Consider the following 17,087-nt stretch of genomic DNA (forward strand, 5'->3'; position numbering starts at 1 on the left):
TACCAGGTCACTACTTGCTGCCTTAACCAGGTTCACTGATGAAACTCAGCATCAGAAATTTGAGACGCCATTGCTACTTAAAGAAAAAGATCGGTTTTCCAGTGTCCCACGTATTCAGGGATTTCAAAACAAAAGAAAAAGGAAAAAGAAAAATCCATGAAACTGCTCAGGTTCCAGGTGATAATAATTCTAGGTGGTCATTTTTTCAATTTATCTCTTTCTCTCTCTCCTTCATACACAGCCCTTTTGCCCAAAGCATATCCTAAGCATCAGAGTGATTGAATTGGGGGTATTTCTAGTATCAGCCCCAATTATTTCTAGAACTAGAATTCTATTAGAATAGGGAGCATTTATTAATCATTATATATTTAGATTATGCCTTTTCAAGGAGCTAGAGACACGGGGGTGAGAAAAGCAGCTCAAATCCCTATCTTCATGAACTTGCATTTAGCTGGAGTAGATTGTAAATGCATAAAAATTTATGAAAATGTCAGATGGGGAAAAGCAGTGTGAAATAAAAGAGAGAAGAGTTTCCATAAAGTCCTTGTCAAGGAGGTGCAATTTGAGCTTACACTTGAATGGCATGCAAGATCTAGCCTTGTGAAGATGTCTTAGGAAGAGCTTTCTGGGCAGAGAAAATAGCAAGTAAAACCCCCTTAAGGCCAGAAAATGATTGGCAGTTTCTAGCTAATGTGGCTGGAGTAGCAGGAGCTTCATGCCACAGGAGAGGAGGGCCAAGGGTGATGAGATTCTGAGGGACTTGCCTGCTACCGTAAAGACTGAGAACTTTAGTAGCCAGTTTAAGGGTTAAACAGGAGTTTTTAAATCGTGGTTGGTGTTTTAAAATGATTACTCAATGCTGTGTGAAGACTGTACTATGGGAGAGGAAAAGGATGGATGCTGGTGAACTTTAGGAGGCTGGTATAGGATTTCAGGTGAGAGTTTGTGACAACTTGGACTAGTGTGGTAGCAGCGGAAGTGGAAGCAGTGGAGGTCTTAGAAATAATTTGGAAGTAGGTAATTGGAATTTATTTTAGAGGTAAGGTTCAGATCTGCTTTAATTTAGGGTGAGTTGCTCCTATTGTATTTCTCCTATTGTGCTCCTAAGGTCAGCTTGGACCTTCAAAATGTCTCAAGACTCTTAAATAACTTTCCCAGTTCTCTGTTCTGCTCCTAATAAGTCAGCAGATATATGTCAGTGTATTAGTCAGCGAGGGCTGCCATAACAAAATACTATAGACCGGTGGCTTAAACAGTAGAAATTTATCTTCTCACAGTTGTGGAGCCTGGAAGTCCGAGAGCAAAGTGTCTGCAGGTTTGGTTTCTCCCCAGGACTCCTTGGCTTGCAGATGACCTCCTTCTCACTGTGTCCTCATGTGGTCTTTCCTCTGTGCTCACATGCCTGGTAAAGTGTCTTCTTATAATGACAACAGTTCTATTGGATTAGGGTCCCACCCTTATGACCTACTGTAACCTTAGTTACCTCTCTAAAACCCTATTCCAAATGTAGTCTACACTGGAGGTTAGGACTTCAGTGTATGGATTTGGGGAGGGGGAGGATGGTGGAACACAACTCAGTCCAAAACAGAGAAGGTCATTATTTAACTTAACCCTCTTTATACCTTGCTTAAGCTGAGCCCCTTAACAGCAGGGAAATGATTCTTTTAAACCTTTCTCCTAAACACTGCATACGTAAAAGTCAAACAAAGAATTAAGTTGTCTTTGAATGCTGTTAATCACCCTTGTTTACAACAGTTACAAATATAAATTGAGGTTCTAATATTCTATTTTTTCTATCTTAATAGACCATTTTATATGTGACTTGAACTTGATCACTTTGGAGTGATCACCACAGGCAATTAGCATTATTCTTTTCCATTGTCAGGAATTACACTACTAATCTCAAGCAGCCTCCAGGTGAATGAATCTAACTAGTGGTAAGGGGGAGGGAGGAAACAATTTTCTCTCTACCCTCCTAGACTCTTGGCTGATATCCCTTGAAATAAAGGACAGATTAACAGGAGAAAAAAAAAAGTAATTATCTATGTACAGGAGCCTCACAAAGATATAAAATTCAAAAGATGGCTATACTATGGAGGTTTATGTACCATTTATTATTTTATATACCATTTACTTCCTGAGTTAAGGAAAGGGGTCTATGGCTTCAAAGAAGAGAAGGCAATTCATGGAAAAGTGAGAATAGGAGATGTTTAGTAAACAAGGCTTGCCCTGCCTTGCAGATAACTCTCTGAGATGAAAAAGTTCTCAGGTAATAGCTCTCTTCCTGGTACAGGCCCACTTTCTAATGTAAATTTTTCATACCAAAAAGGAATTCCTACTCTGTTTTCAGAGCTTCTCATGTGTCTGGTTTTCCTTAAAATTATCAGTTCCAAATAATCCAAGCCAAAGAGCCATATTTTGGGGTGACACATTCTGCTAGCCACAAAAGAAGTAGTATAAAATCATAGAAATACAGTAATTCACCATTAATTCCAGAAAAATAATTCCACACACATTCCAGTTGACAGTGGGTAGAAATGTTTTTCTGAATTGTTTATGTATTAGAATCAGTATAGTCACATGTATGTTTTAGATTTTATTTTTTTGACTCATTCTTTCTTTTATTGTATATAGGTACCGATTAGTGTCCTTACTGTTCAAGTCACTTGGCTAACTATTTCATATATTATATGAGTGTGGTAGAATTTTCTTTGTTTTACAGATGAGGAGACTAATAATAAGAGTCCAAGTAAGTTGTTCAAAATCACCCAGAGAGGAAGTGTCATAGCCAGATATCAAAGCACATTTGTGACTCCAAGCCACACTCTCTCACCTACTGTAGTGACTCTCAGCCAGCCTTAAAAACCATCCCTGTAACTGGCATTGGCATATGTATGGAGGATAAGAGTTAATAAGACTAATTCCTCCCCCAAAGAGTCTTACATTTTAAACACGGAGACAGACATGTAAATAAATATAGGATTAGGAATGCCATAGGATTAGGAATGTTAGAATTGTACACAGAACAACACAAAGGGTCAGGTGAACCACTTTATGTCTTGGGGACAATCAAAGTTCCTAAACAGCAGTACCATTTGAGCTGAGTCTAGAAATCTGGTTATGTGTCCATTATTCAGATAATGGGAGTACAGCTAGGTGTAGCAGTGGAGACAAGGATTCCATATGGAGGAAGTAAATTGAGGACAAATATAAAAGGGCATAGGATATTAATGAATCATTGTTTTGGAAAATTATATCCACTCTATATTATCCTATTAACTAGGGTAATGGAAATTGGGTGAATACAGAAAAAACATTGTTCAGACACAATTCAACACAACTGTGATACAAGGTAGATATTTAATTCAAATGTATTTCATTAAAATATTGAAATAGTCTGCTCTGAGCTGAGTAGGTCTTCTCCTCCTCCCCCTCCTCTTTCTCCTCTTCCCTTTTTCCGATGAAAACAATCTTTTTCATTGAATAAACTCTACTTTTTGTTTTCTAAATATCCCAGCAAGCAGTTATTCGGAGCTGCCTTGTTTTTGTCAGCAAATTCTTCCCTCTCATTGTCATTCTCTCCTTCATCACTGCACAAATACTTCACCGGCAGCACATTCAGGCCATCAACTTGGAAATTAAATTACCTGCCATTCTCAAGTCTTTTTCGCTACAACCCCAGACTGCCCCCTCAGTCCTCAGTAAGGCAAACCTGAGTGTAACAATGAACTGAGAGAATTTTGGACCACATTTGTCAGTTCAAGGTCACAAAAGCTTCAAAGCAAAATTCTGGGCTTTGTTCTTCAGTGCTCTCCATCCCACCTTCATTGTCATTCTCCAGATTCTCTGTTTAAGAAAAATAAATAAAAACAAGTCTTGGGAGAAGGCAGAGCAAAGAGACTTCTAGTACCCTCACTGCCCTAAGAAATAGATTTTTGCCCAGAGCTTCAGATAAACTGCAAAACGCTGCTTCTGCACCAAAGAGCAGTCAACAGGCTAACAGACTGCTGTAAGCAAGCGTATTCACCTCTAACTGTCCAGGTGGAGGGGCTTTGCAGTAGGTACAATGTTTTGCAGTAGGTACAATGATTTGCAGTAGGTACAATGTAAAAATGGAATGGTTCCTATATAATTATAAGTAATAGACTCATTCTGATATGTAGATTTTTCTCTTATTCACAACAGTTTTAATTCTTTTTCTTTACAAATAAGCTGTCTTTGGCTTATTTTCATCTTTTTTTTTTTTTTTTCTGTAATGTGGTTAATCTATCCTTGGGAAATTGAAAGTTGACTGCAGTTCAGTATTCCTGGAACATGGTGCATAGTGGGCAGTCATAGATCTGGTGATGGAAAGTTAAGTAGGCATCAAATCACGGATGGCCTTTGTGCCATGCTAAGTGTTTTGGCAGGGGAAAGCAAGCCTTTGGAGAATTTTAAGTGGCATAGTGACATGCTTAGATTTGCATTTTGGAAAGATCGCTCTATTGTTTCCTCAGCAATGATAGTCAGGGGAGTGAGAAATAATGGGGTCCTGAGCTAAGCAGTTTTAGTGGGAATGGAGAGAAAATAAAACATTCCTGAGAATATAAAGTGAAGAATTAAGTGGGCTTGCTCAGATCAGAAAGGCACCTGGGAAATGCCATGGTGATGATAGGGGGAAAAAAAGATGACTATCTGGTTTTTACATCTGATGACTGCGTTGGGGATCATTTACTGTCAGAAGCTGTCTTAGTTCAGGCTGATATAACAAAAATACCATAGGTTGGGTGGCTTAAATAGCAAACATTTATTTCTCACTGTTCTGGAGGCTGGGAAGTCCAAGATCAAGGAGGCAGCAGATTCAGTGTCTGATGAGAATATGCTTCCTGGTTGACAGACAGCTAGATGGTCTTACTGTCTCACAGCAGAAGGGATAAAGAGCTCTCAGGGGTGTGCCTTCTCTAAGGGCACTAATTCCATTCATGAGGGTTCCACCCTTACAACCTAATCACCCCCCATAGGCACCACACCTTGGGAGTAAGATTTCAACATATGAATTTAGCAGGGGACACAAAAATTCATAACAGAAGTCTATTGGGAAAGAAGCATACATGGGAAAAATAAAATGGATTTTATTTTGGTCATGTAAAGTTTGTAGTGACTTCATTATAGTCAGGGAGAAATTCCTATGATGTAGTAGGATACATGGACTGAAGATTAAGAGGATAGTTAGGCATATGAGAGAGATTTTGGAGCTATTAGGGTGAAACTTAGTTATTGAAGTCACAAGTGAGAATTCTCCCGTACCCAAATTCCTAGGCAGTAGATACAATCTCAACTCTTTGGGCTATTTCTTTTGATGTTTGTTGTTGTATTTATGAATTTTTTTAAAAAGTTATAGATTTTGTTTATTGACAGGTGTTTTAACACATCACATCTCATTTATGCTGAGGCAATCATATGTGCTTATGTTCAAAGCCTAGCAAAGGCCTTGGAACTTAGTAGGTCACAGTAAGTTTATTTCCTTTCTTTATTTCTCTGTCTGTCTGTCTCTTTCTCTTTTGAGTAAAGGGTTTGGAGACTGTATGGTAGAATTAATTTATATTTATGATATTTATATGAATTCTTTTTTATAGCTCATAAATTTCTTCTATATCCCTATTAGTAAATGTATTTGTTTGCTAGGGCTGCCATAACGAAGTCCCACAGACTGGGTGCCTTAACAGAAATTTTTCTCACTTTTCTGGAGTCTTAAAGTCTGAAATCAAGGTGTGGACATGGTTGATTTCTTCTGAGGCCTCTCTCCGTGGCCTGTAGATGGCTATCTTCTCCTTCCTGGGTCATCCATCTGTGTGTGTCTGTGTCCTAATTTTCTTTCTATAAGAACATCAGTCATATTGGATTAGGACCCACACTAATAACCTAATTTTAACTTAATTACCTCTTCGAAGACCTTATGTTCAAATACAGCCCCAGTCTGAGATACTGACAGAACTTTAACACATGAATTTTGGAGTGAACTGTTCAGCCTGTAATAGTGAAATAGAGAAATTCATAATTACTTACATACAACTTAAGCAAGCAATTTTTGAAATCTGGTAATTTCTGAAGATTCTAGTATATTTGTATGAATAACAGTGTGAGAAAAAAGTGAGAGAAACAAATGTGATTCTAAATAATAATTACACAGTCAAAACTGAAGTTCTTTATGTTAGAGGGACCTTCAAAAAGGATATTTAAAAAGAGAAATTTTTAAAAGATAATATCAAGAGGAAATTGGAGAGGTGGCTTTATTTAAATGTTTTCTAAGTGTTGAATTATTATGGGAGATATTTTTAGGGATATTATTTCCCCAGTCATTTCACAGTATTTAGGTAATTTCTACATCATGCTCAGTTCAAAAGAATGCAAAGCACTGTGAAGCATACGAAGAAGTACAAGACAGCATCCTTGTTTTCAGGAGTTTTCATCTCTGGATAAGGAGTCAAAATTAGTACAAGTGAAAAGAAAAGAAAAAGCAACAATTTAATATGAAGCCATATGATTCTGTCTGTAGAGGCTTTAGAATCAATGAGAAGGAAGAGTCAAATGTGGGATGTGCTCGTTTGAAGTATTTCACTGAGGGTGGGGTTAGACTTGTGCAATGAAGGGTGAGTAGAATGGAGTTATATGCAGACAAAGGTAGGGAAACTAACTAAAAAATGAAACTGTGCCTGTTTTCTTTATAGGACTAATGGCACTCTTCGGTTATTTCTTATCTTACTTATTTTTAATTGTGGTAAGAACACTTGCCAAGAGATCTATCCTCTTAACAGATTTTTAAGTGCACTATACAGTGTCATTAGTGGTAGGCACAATGTTGTATAGCAGATCTCTAGAACTTATTCATTTTCTATAGCTGAAACTTTATACCTGCTGGACAGCGACTCCCCCATTTTGCCCCCTCCCTCAGGCCCTGGCAACCACTATTCTACTCTCTGTTACTGTGAGTTTGACTATTTTAGATACTTCATGTGAGTGGAATCATACAATAGTTATCCTTCTACGACTGGCTAATCTTACATCATTTCCTCAAGGTTCATCCATGTTGTTGCATATGGCAAAATTCCCTCTTTGTAGAAGACTTTATTTTGTTAGAGCAGTTTTAGGTTCACAGCAAAATTGACACAAAAATACAGAGATTTCCTACATTCTCCTATCCCTACACATGTGTAGCCTTGCCTGTTATCAGCATCCCCCACCAGAATATTTTCCTCTTTTTTAAGGCTGAATGATATTCCATTGTATATATATATATATACCACATTTTATTGATCCATTCATCTTTTGATGGACATTTAGGTTGTTTCCATACCTTTGCTATTATGAATAATGCTGCAGTGAACATTGGAGTGTTAATATCTCTTCAAGATTTTGAATTCAATTATTTTGTATATATACCCAGAACTGGAATTGCTAGGTCATACTGTAGTCTATTTTTAATTTTTTGAGTAATCTCCATACCCTTTTCAAAAATGGCTGTGCCATTTTACATTCCTAGCAACAGTGTACAAGAGTTTCAATTTCTCCATATCCTTGCATCCTTGCCAGCATTGTTATGTTTTTTTTTTTTTTATGATAGCCAGGTGTGAAGTGATATCTCATTGTGGTTTTGATTTGCATTTCTCTGATGATTAATGATGTTGAGCTTCTTTTTATATACCTATTTCATATACCTGTTGGCTGTTTGCATGTCTTCTTTGGAGAAATGATTATTTAAGTCCTTTGCCCATTTTCAATCAAGTTATTTATTTATTTGCTGTTGATTTATAGGAATTTTAATGATGTCTTTTCTATTTGTTTATTTCTTGTCTGTCTCCCTCACTAGAGCATAGGCTCTATAAAGAAAACTTATTCTTTCAACAATACCACACTGTCTCAATTACTGTAGCTTTATAATAAGTCTCAAAGTTTGGTATTGTCAGTCTTCTAACTTTGTTCTCCATCTTTTTTTTTTTTTTTGAGAAAATATCTGCCAAATACCTAAGTCTGAATAGCCATACATTGTAAGACATTCTTTCAAGGATAAAATGATATTCTGTGAAAAAAGTAGCACATTCTTCCTGCAGTTCAAGCCATCTCATAAGTACATTTGTTCCACACAGTCATACTTCACTATGCACCAGAAGTGCTTTCTGAACACTCTTGATTTTGTCACTCAGAATATTAAAAAGGCCTGGACTGAAGAGTTAAGATTTAACAAAATTGATACTTTTTACTGGTCAATTAAGGACATTTTTAAGTAAAACTGGAATTTTTCTTCTTCTTTTTTTTTTTTTCCTGTGACTGCATGGAGGTGAAGAATCCAATGATTCCAAGTACAGCTTTTGGACTTTGTAGACTGACATTTTATTTCTTTGCTTTTCTATCGTATTTTCTGTTTGTCTTTTTCTTCTTTATTATGGAAGATTTCCTCAACCACATTTTCTAGCCATTCTATTAAAAATATTTTTATTTAGAAATACTTTTTAATCTCTGAGTCCTGTTTTATTCTCTAAATATTACTTTTTAAAATGATCTTTAACTTTTCTAGAATGAGATATGTACTTGAATATATGATGATTTAAAAGATATTTTCTGAATTATTCATTTTGCATCTCTATGTTTTATCTTAGCGTTTACTTTCCACTCTGCTAATTTTCCTCATTGAACTTAATATCCTTGTTTCCCATGACATTTAAGAAAGGACTGGGTGATCTATCCTGGTTTCCTCTATCTTTATGAAAATAAAACTCTTTTCACTTGGTATCTTCCTTGCAGGGGGATCTCTTCCTGGGAGCTCTGCATAGCTTTGAACACATACTGCATTACATTTAGAGATTTAACACATGAAGCTTTCTGCTGAAGGCACAGATAGGTGCATGGCATGAAGATGTCTTGTAGGAGGGAGTTTGCAGGTTTTGCTTTAGAAGGTCAGGATTTGGGTTCCCCAAAGGTCAGAATGAAAAGAACCTTATTGCAGGGCACCAGCCTTAATATCCCCGATTTTTCACTATCTTAAAAAAGAGCTTTGCTTATGTAGTTATTTGAGACTTTCTATCAGCCATTAGCCATCCGTAAACTTAGGGCAAAGGGTGGGGGACATTGTGATGGTAGGTAGTATAACATATAAAAATATCTTGACTTAATCACCCTATTTTTAACCTTTGTTTGCACTTCACTCTGTTATTTCCAAGCTAAAAGCAAGGTCATCTAGAGTTCTGTGGAAAGAGATGTCTTCCATTCCTCCGTAGCCTTTTTAAAATCACATTCTAGGTTACAACTTTATCTGCCTTTTTCCTGTTTCCATACACTGACCATCTTGTACACTTTGTTTATATGCCTGTCATTCTCTTGTTTATTATGTGGATTCACTGTGGGTTTATTCTGTTTTATGTTTTTGTATTTCTGTTGCAGTGGGTTAGTAGAAGAAACAGAAGTGGAAACACGTGCTCAATCCACTATACTGTGCCATACACCTTTCAAAAGAGTCTCTTACAAAGTCTCTGCCCTTTTCACAGAGAACTTCTCTGTTCCTAAAAATAAATTTGTGAGTGTAAATAAAAACATAAATGAATTAGCTACTCAACTTCACCATCATAATCTAAGTTCCATATCTATATGTCAAGAGAAAGAAGACTAAACTCTATCCATCTATGGAAGGAGACAGTGTAGAAATGAGATTTATGCCATGGACTCTAAAATCAGTGCTTGGTTCGTAACCTGGAGCCACTATTCATTCTGTGATCCAGGAAAAACCACTTAACCTCTCTTTGCTTCAGTGTTCTTAACTGTAAGATGGTTTAATAATAGTAGTACGTACTTTATAGAATTGTGAAGATTAACTGAATTAATCTATAGTGTTTAGAACTGTGCATTGCACAAAAGTAGATTTAGAAAGGGATGGTTATTATTAATGTGTATCTTCTAGGTTGAAATTGATGTGGTCTCAGTTGCCATTAAGTTAGATGCTTGTTGAAAAGTCTAAATTGTTCAAAACCTTTAAAATTATGATTTTTATTTAAACTTATTTCATTATGTTAAATTTTTTAATGCACTCAGCATGGAGACTTTGAAAGAACACTAGTTTTACAGACAGGCCATATATGTATATTTGATTACAATAATCTCTTTGAATCTCAGAATCTTCATCTATGAAATGAAAAATGATAGCAGCATCCTTATAGCTTTGCTATGACAGTTTGACATAGTATAATAATGTGAAATTTTACTAGAATTCTGGCTACTGGACTATTTTCTATCTGTGGCACATTTCAGAGTCTCTGCTACCAAATGAACACTCAATACAAGTTAATAGTGCACATTTATAAAATTTCGGAGAAAGAAGCATAAACTATAAAAAATATGTTACTATAAATGTGAAGAATCCAGTAATGGAGAGTGCAAATGATTAAAAGCTTACACACTTGAAACAAAACTTAGAGAACAGTCCTTTTTATACTTGTTCAGATATCTTGTTGGATTTTGCTGTTCATTTAGAGATATAGCACAATACTACTATGATCATGGTTCAGATTGAAAATAATAAACTCTGTATTCCATATTAATTTGAAATATACTTTTATTTATATCGTGGTTTTTAAGAAAAAGAAAAGTTAAGTCAAGTATCTCTAATTGGAGAGAGAAGAGGAAAATTTAAACAATAGAATGTACTATGGGTTATATTTTTAAAAGTAAAAATGGAGAGGGCAGACAGCAGAAGCAAGAAGAACTACAATCCTGCAGCAGCCTATGGAACAAAAACCACATTCACAGAAAGATAGACAAGATGAAAAGGCAGAGGGCTATGTACCAGATGAAGGAACAAGACAAAACCCCAGAAGAACAACTAAATGAAGTGGAGATAGGTCACCTTCCAGAAAAAGAATTCAGAATAATGATAGTGAAGATGATCCAGGACCTCAGAAAAAGAATGGAGGCAAAATCGAGAAGATGCAAGAAACGTTTAACAAAGACCTAGAAGAATTAAAGAACAAACAAAGAGAGATGAATAATACAATAACTGAAATGAAAACTACACTAGAATGAATCAATAGCAGAATAACTGAGGCAGAAGAATGGATAAGTGACCTGGAAGACAGAATGATGGAATTCACTGCTGCAAAACACAATAAAGAAAAACGAATGAAAAGAAATGAAGACAGCCTAAGAGGATGTCATTCAGATTCGATGGAGAAATCAAGAGCTTTACAGAGAAGCAAAAGCTAAGAGAATTCAGCACCACCAAACCAGCTCTACAACAAATGCTAAAGGAACTTCCCTAAGTGGGGAACACAAGAGAAGAAAAGGACCTACAAAAACAAACACAAAACAATTAAGAAAATGGTCATAGGAACATACACATGGATAATTACCTTAAAAGTGAATGGATTAAATGCTCCAACCAAAAGACACAGGCTTGCTGAATGGATACAAAAACAAGACCCATCTATATGCTGTCTACAAGAGACCCACTTCAGACCTAGGGACACATACACACTGAAAGTGAGGGGATGGAAAAAGATAGTTCATGCAAATGGAAATGAAAAGAAAGCTGGAGTAGCAATACTCGTATCAGATAAAATAGACTTTAAAATAAAGAATGTTACAAGAGATAAGGAAGGACACTACATAATGATCAAGGGATCAATACAAGAAGAAGATATAAAAATGATAAATATATATGCACCCAACATAGGAGCACCTCAATACATAAGGCAAGTACTAACAGCTATAAAAGAGAAAATCGACAGTAACACAGTAATAGTGAGGGACTTTAACAGCTCACTTACACCAATGGACAGATCATCCAAAATGAAAATAACAAAGGAAACAGAAGCTTTAAATGACACAACAGACCAGGTAGATTTAATTCATATTTATAGGACATTCCATCCAAAAACAGCAGATTATACTTTCTTCTCAAGTGCACACGCAACATTCTCCAGGATAGATCACATCTTGGGTCACAAATCAAGCCTCAGAAAATTTAAGAAAATTGAAATCATATCAAGCATCTTTTCTGACCACAATGCTATGAGACTAGAATTAAATTACAGGGAAAAAAAGGTAAAAAACACAAACACATGGAGGCTAAACAATACGTTACTAAATAACCAAGAGATCACTGAAGAAATCAAAGAGGAAATCAAAAAATACATAGAGACAAATAACAATGGAAACACAATGATCCAAAACCTATGGGATGCAGCAAAAGCAGTTCCAAGAGGGAAGTTTATAGCTCTACAAGCCTGCCTCAAGAAACAAGAAAAATCTCAAATAATCTAATCTTACACCTAAAGGAACTAGAGAAAGAAGAACAAACAAAATCCAAGGTTAGCAGAAGGAAAGAAATCCTAGAGATCAGAGCAGAAATAAATGAAATAGGAACAAAGAAAACAATAGCAAGATCAATAAAACTAAAAGCTGGTTCTTTGAGAAGATAAACAAAATTGATAAACCATTAACCAGACTCATCAAGAAAAGAGGGAGAGGATTCAAATCAATACAATTAGAAATGAAAAAGGAGAACTTATAATGGACACCGCAGAAATACAAAGCATCCTAAGAGACTACTACAAGCAACTCTATGCCAATAAAATGGACAACCTGGAAGAAATGGACAAATTCTTCAAAAGGTATAACCTTCCAAGACTTAACCAGAAAGAAATAGAAAATATGGACAGACCAATCACAAGTAATGAAATTGAAACTGTGTTTAAAAATCTTCCAGCAAGGGCTTCCTTGGTGGTGCAGTGGTTGAGAGTCCCCTGCCGATGCAGGGGACACAGGTTCATGCCCCGGTCCGGGAAGATCCCACATGCCATGGAGCGGCTAGGCCTGTGAGCCATGGTTGCTGAGCCTGTGCATCCGGAGCCTGTGCTCCGCAACGGGAGAGGCCAAAACAGTGAGAGGCCCGCATACCGCAAAAAAAAAAAAAAAAAAAAAAAAAATCTTCCAACAAACAAAAGTCCAGGACCAGATGGCTTCACAGGTGAATTCTATCAAACATTTAGAAAAGAGCTAACACCCATCCTTCTCAAACTCTTCCAAAAAATTGCAGAGGAAGGAACACTCCCAAACTCATTCTATGAGGCCACCATCAACCTGATACCAAAAGCAGACAAAGATACTACAAAAAAAGAAAATTACAGACCAATATCATTGATGAATATAGATGCAAAATGCTCAACAAAATACTAGCAAACAGAATTCAACAACACATTAAAAGCATCAGACACCATGATCGAGTGGGATTTATCCCAGGGATGCACGGATTCCTCAATATATGCAAATCAATCAATGTGATACACCATATTAACAAATTGAAGAATAAAAACCATATGATCATCTCAATAAATGCAGAAAAAGCTTTTGACAAAATTCAACACCCATTTATGATAAAAACTCTGCAGAAAGTGGGCATAGAGGGAACCTACCTCAACATAATAAAGGCCATATACGACAAACCCACAGCAAACATCATTCTCAATGTTGAAAAACTGAAAGCATTTCCTCTAAGATCAGGAACAAGACAAGGATGTCCACTCTCACCACTATTATTCAACATAGTTTTGGAAGTCCTGGCCACGGCAATCAGAGAAGAAAAAGAAATAAAAGGCATCCAAATTGGAAAAGAAGAAGTAAAACTGTCACTGTTTGCAGATGACATGATACTATACATAGAGCATCCTAAAAATGCTACCAGAAAACTACTAGAGCTAATCAATGAATTTGGTAAGGTTGCATGATACAAAATTAATGCACAGAAATCTCTTGCATTCCTATACACTAATGATGAAAAATTTGAAAGAGAAATTAAGGAAACACTCCCATTTACCACTGCAATGAAAAGAATAAAATATGTAGGAATAGACCTACCTAGGGAGACAAAAGAACTGTATGCAGAAAACTATAAGACACTGATGAAAGAAATTAAAGATGATACCAACAGATGGAGAGATATACCATGTTCTTGGATTGGAAGAATCAATTTTGTGAAAATGACTATACTACCCAAAGAAATCTACAGATTCAATGCAATCTCTATCAAATTACCAGTGGCATTTTTTACAGAACTAGAACAAAAAATCTTAAAATTTGTATGGAGACAGAAAAGACCCTGAATAGCCAAAGCAGTCTTGAGGGAAAAAAATGGAGCTGGAGGAATCTGACTTCAGACTATACTACAAAGCAAAGTAATCAAGACAATATAGTACTGGCACAAAAACAGAAACATAGATCAATGGAACAAGATAGAAAGCTCAAAGATAAACCCATGCACCTATGGTCAACTACTGTATGACAAAGGAGGCAAGGATATACAATGGAGAAAAGACAGTGTCTTCAATTAGTGGTGCTGGGAAAACTGGACAGCTACATTTCAAAGAATGAAATTAGAACACTCCCTAACACCATACACAAAAATAAACTCAAAATGGATTAGAGACCTAAATATAAGACTGGACACTATAAAACTCTTAGAGGAAAACATAGGAAGAACACTCTGACATAAATCGCAGCAAGATCTCTTTTGATTCACCTCCTAGAGCAATGGAAATAAAACCAAAAATAAACAAATGGGACCTAATGAAACTTAAAAGCTTTTGCACAGCAAAGGAAACCATAAACAAAACGAAAAGACAACCCTCAGAATGGGAGAAAATATTTGCAAATGAATCAACGGACAAAGGATTAATCTCCAAAATATATAAACAGCTCATGCAGCTCAATATTAAATAAACAAACAACCGAATCCAAAAATGGGAAGAAGCCCTAAATAGATATTTCTCCAAAGAAGACATACAGATGGCCAAGAAACACATGTAAAGCTGCTCCAAATCACTAATTATTAGAGAAATGCAAATCAAACTACAATGAGGTATTACCTCACTCCAGTTAGAATGGGCATCATCAGAAAATCTGCAAAGAACAAATGCTGGAGAGGGTGTGGAGAAAAGGGAACCCTCTTGGCACTGTTGGTGAGAATGTAAATTGATGCAGCCACTATGGAGAACAGTATGGAGGTTCCTTAAAAAACTAAAAATAGAATTACCATAGGTACAGCAATCCCACTACTGGGCATATACCCAGAGAAAACCATAATTCAAAAAGACACATGCACCCCAATGTTCATTGCCGCACTGTTTACAATAGCCAAGTCATGGAAGCAACCTAAATGCCCATCAACAGATGAATGGATAAAGAAGATGTGGTACATATATATAATGGAATATTACTCAGCCATAAAAAGGAATGAAATTGGGTCATTTGTTGAGATGTGGATGGATGTAGAGACTGTCATACAGAGTGAAGTAAGTCAGAAAGAGGAAAACAAATATCGCATATTAATTCATGTATGTGGAACCTAGACAAATGGTACAGATGAACCGGTTTGCAGGACAGAAGTTGAGACAGATGTAGAGAACAAACTTATGGACATCGAGGGGAAAGCCACGGTGGGGGGTGGGGGTGGTGTGATGAATTGGGTGATTGAGATTGACCTTATACACTGATGTGTATAAAATTGATGACTAATAAGAACCTGCTGTATAAAAAATTAAATTAAAAATATTTTTAAAAAAACATTAAAAAAAGAAGTAAAAATGATTTTGCTGTTTCTCATAGAAACAGGGTTTGGGAATTTAACAAAAGAAATCAGAAAGCACTAGAGTTTAATAGTTCTTTATTATTATTTAATAAGATGATTATCTTTTTCATAAAAATAACTTTTCATTTTTATAGATAAGAAACTGTGGTGGGCAGACCAAAACTTAGCTCAGCTGGGAACCTGCAGCAAAAGAGATGGAAGAAACCCCACTGTTCTAAGAAATAAGACTTCTGGGGTCGTTCATATGAAAGTGTATGATAAAGAAGCACAGCAAGGTAAGTCACACAGTAATGCATTTGTGCCGCCTTTTGAATATATAATGTTCTCTTTTTTCATATTATTTTCTCAAGTCAAAAATTGAAGTTCCCTATTTTTCTTCTAGTAAAAAAAAAGGGGGTGGCAAATGCTGCTTAATACTGTAGAAGGAATGCCTTTAGCATAAGGTATATAATGAGCTTTCAAAACATTAGCAAAGCTGCCCAAGGAATCTTAATTTTTCAGGTCTTCAAAGAGGTCTTATTTTGTTCTTGATTTAAAAATATAAGAATAAGGAAAAAATCTCAGTAAAATATATTCAATGTATAATTATGCCAGAAACAGAATGAACTAGGGGACTTCAAATGGACTATGTTGATGCAAGAATTTCATAACCAAAAGCACTTCATTGTTTGGCTCTAAGCATTTTGCGTTTTTGTTTTTGCTTGTCCAAATGGTGTGCAGTGAAATGGAGTGAGAGAACTAACAGATGGTTTACGTACGTGGACTTGTCACATTGCCCAAATGGCAATTAGATCAGAGATGCCAGCCAGTACAGCCCTACACCTGCTAGTCTTTTCTTCGTTTTTGGTTCCTGATCCATGACATTAGCAGAACTCCCTTCCTAGAAAAAATATTCTTCTATATTCTACTATCTTATTTAAATCTCTGCCGTGAAATCCTTTTCTTCATATATTTTTCTGCTTAGGAAAAAAATATCAAGAAAACTTAAAAGGATTTTTATCTAAAGGATTTGGGCATGTAGATCAAAGCAGATAAGAGTAGAGATAATAGTGAACCAAAGGGATCACTAATTCTGAAGACAGGTGACAGCAATCAAGCAGGCAGAATTTATTGGAGATACCAATTGAGAGCCATTCCTGCACAGCCGGAGACAAAGTGAAGACCAGATTCATGGTTACCTTTTCTGAAAAAAGCATGGGTCAAATTTCAGTCTGGAATCCTTTCTTGCCAGGAGCAGCAGGAAATATTTCTTTTTCAGGAAAAGAAAATATTTTTAAGAGAAAAGAATTGCGTTGTAAAACCATCTGAACTGATTACTGGGATCCATTCATGGTTGAGAAGACATTGACACCCAAACTCTTAGGCACAAAATCTGTACTTATTCTCTGATATATAGATATATATATAGATATATATATATATATATTAGGTCATTGTCTATAATAAGGAACAGGAGAGTTTTCACTAGGAATTACTTAAT

The 17,087-nt window shown here is 36.0% G+C and overlaps 1 protein-coding gene across 1 annotated transcript in view; it reads left to right on the top strand.

Moving 5' to 3' along the window:
- Nucleotides 1–17,087, top strand: part of LRP1B (LDL receptor related protein 1B) — a 1,432,692-nt gene that overhangs the window by 891,186 nt on the left and 524,419 nt on the right. Inside the window, exon 33 of the mRNA XM_073806959.1 lies at nt 15,742–15,882. Coding sequence (XP_073663060.1) covers nt 15,742–15,882 — 141 coding nt within the window. The remainder of the gene's footprint in view (nt 1–15,741; nt 15,883–17,087) is intronic.

Source organism: Tursiops truncatus, chromosome 7, assembly GCF_011762595.2.
Source record: "Tursiops truncatus isolate mTurTru1 chromosome 7, mTurTru1.mat.Y, whole genome shotgun sequence".
Lineage (NCBI taxonomy): Eukaryota > Metazoa > Chordata > Mammalia > Artiodactyla > Delphinidae > Tursiops > Tursiops truncatus.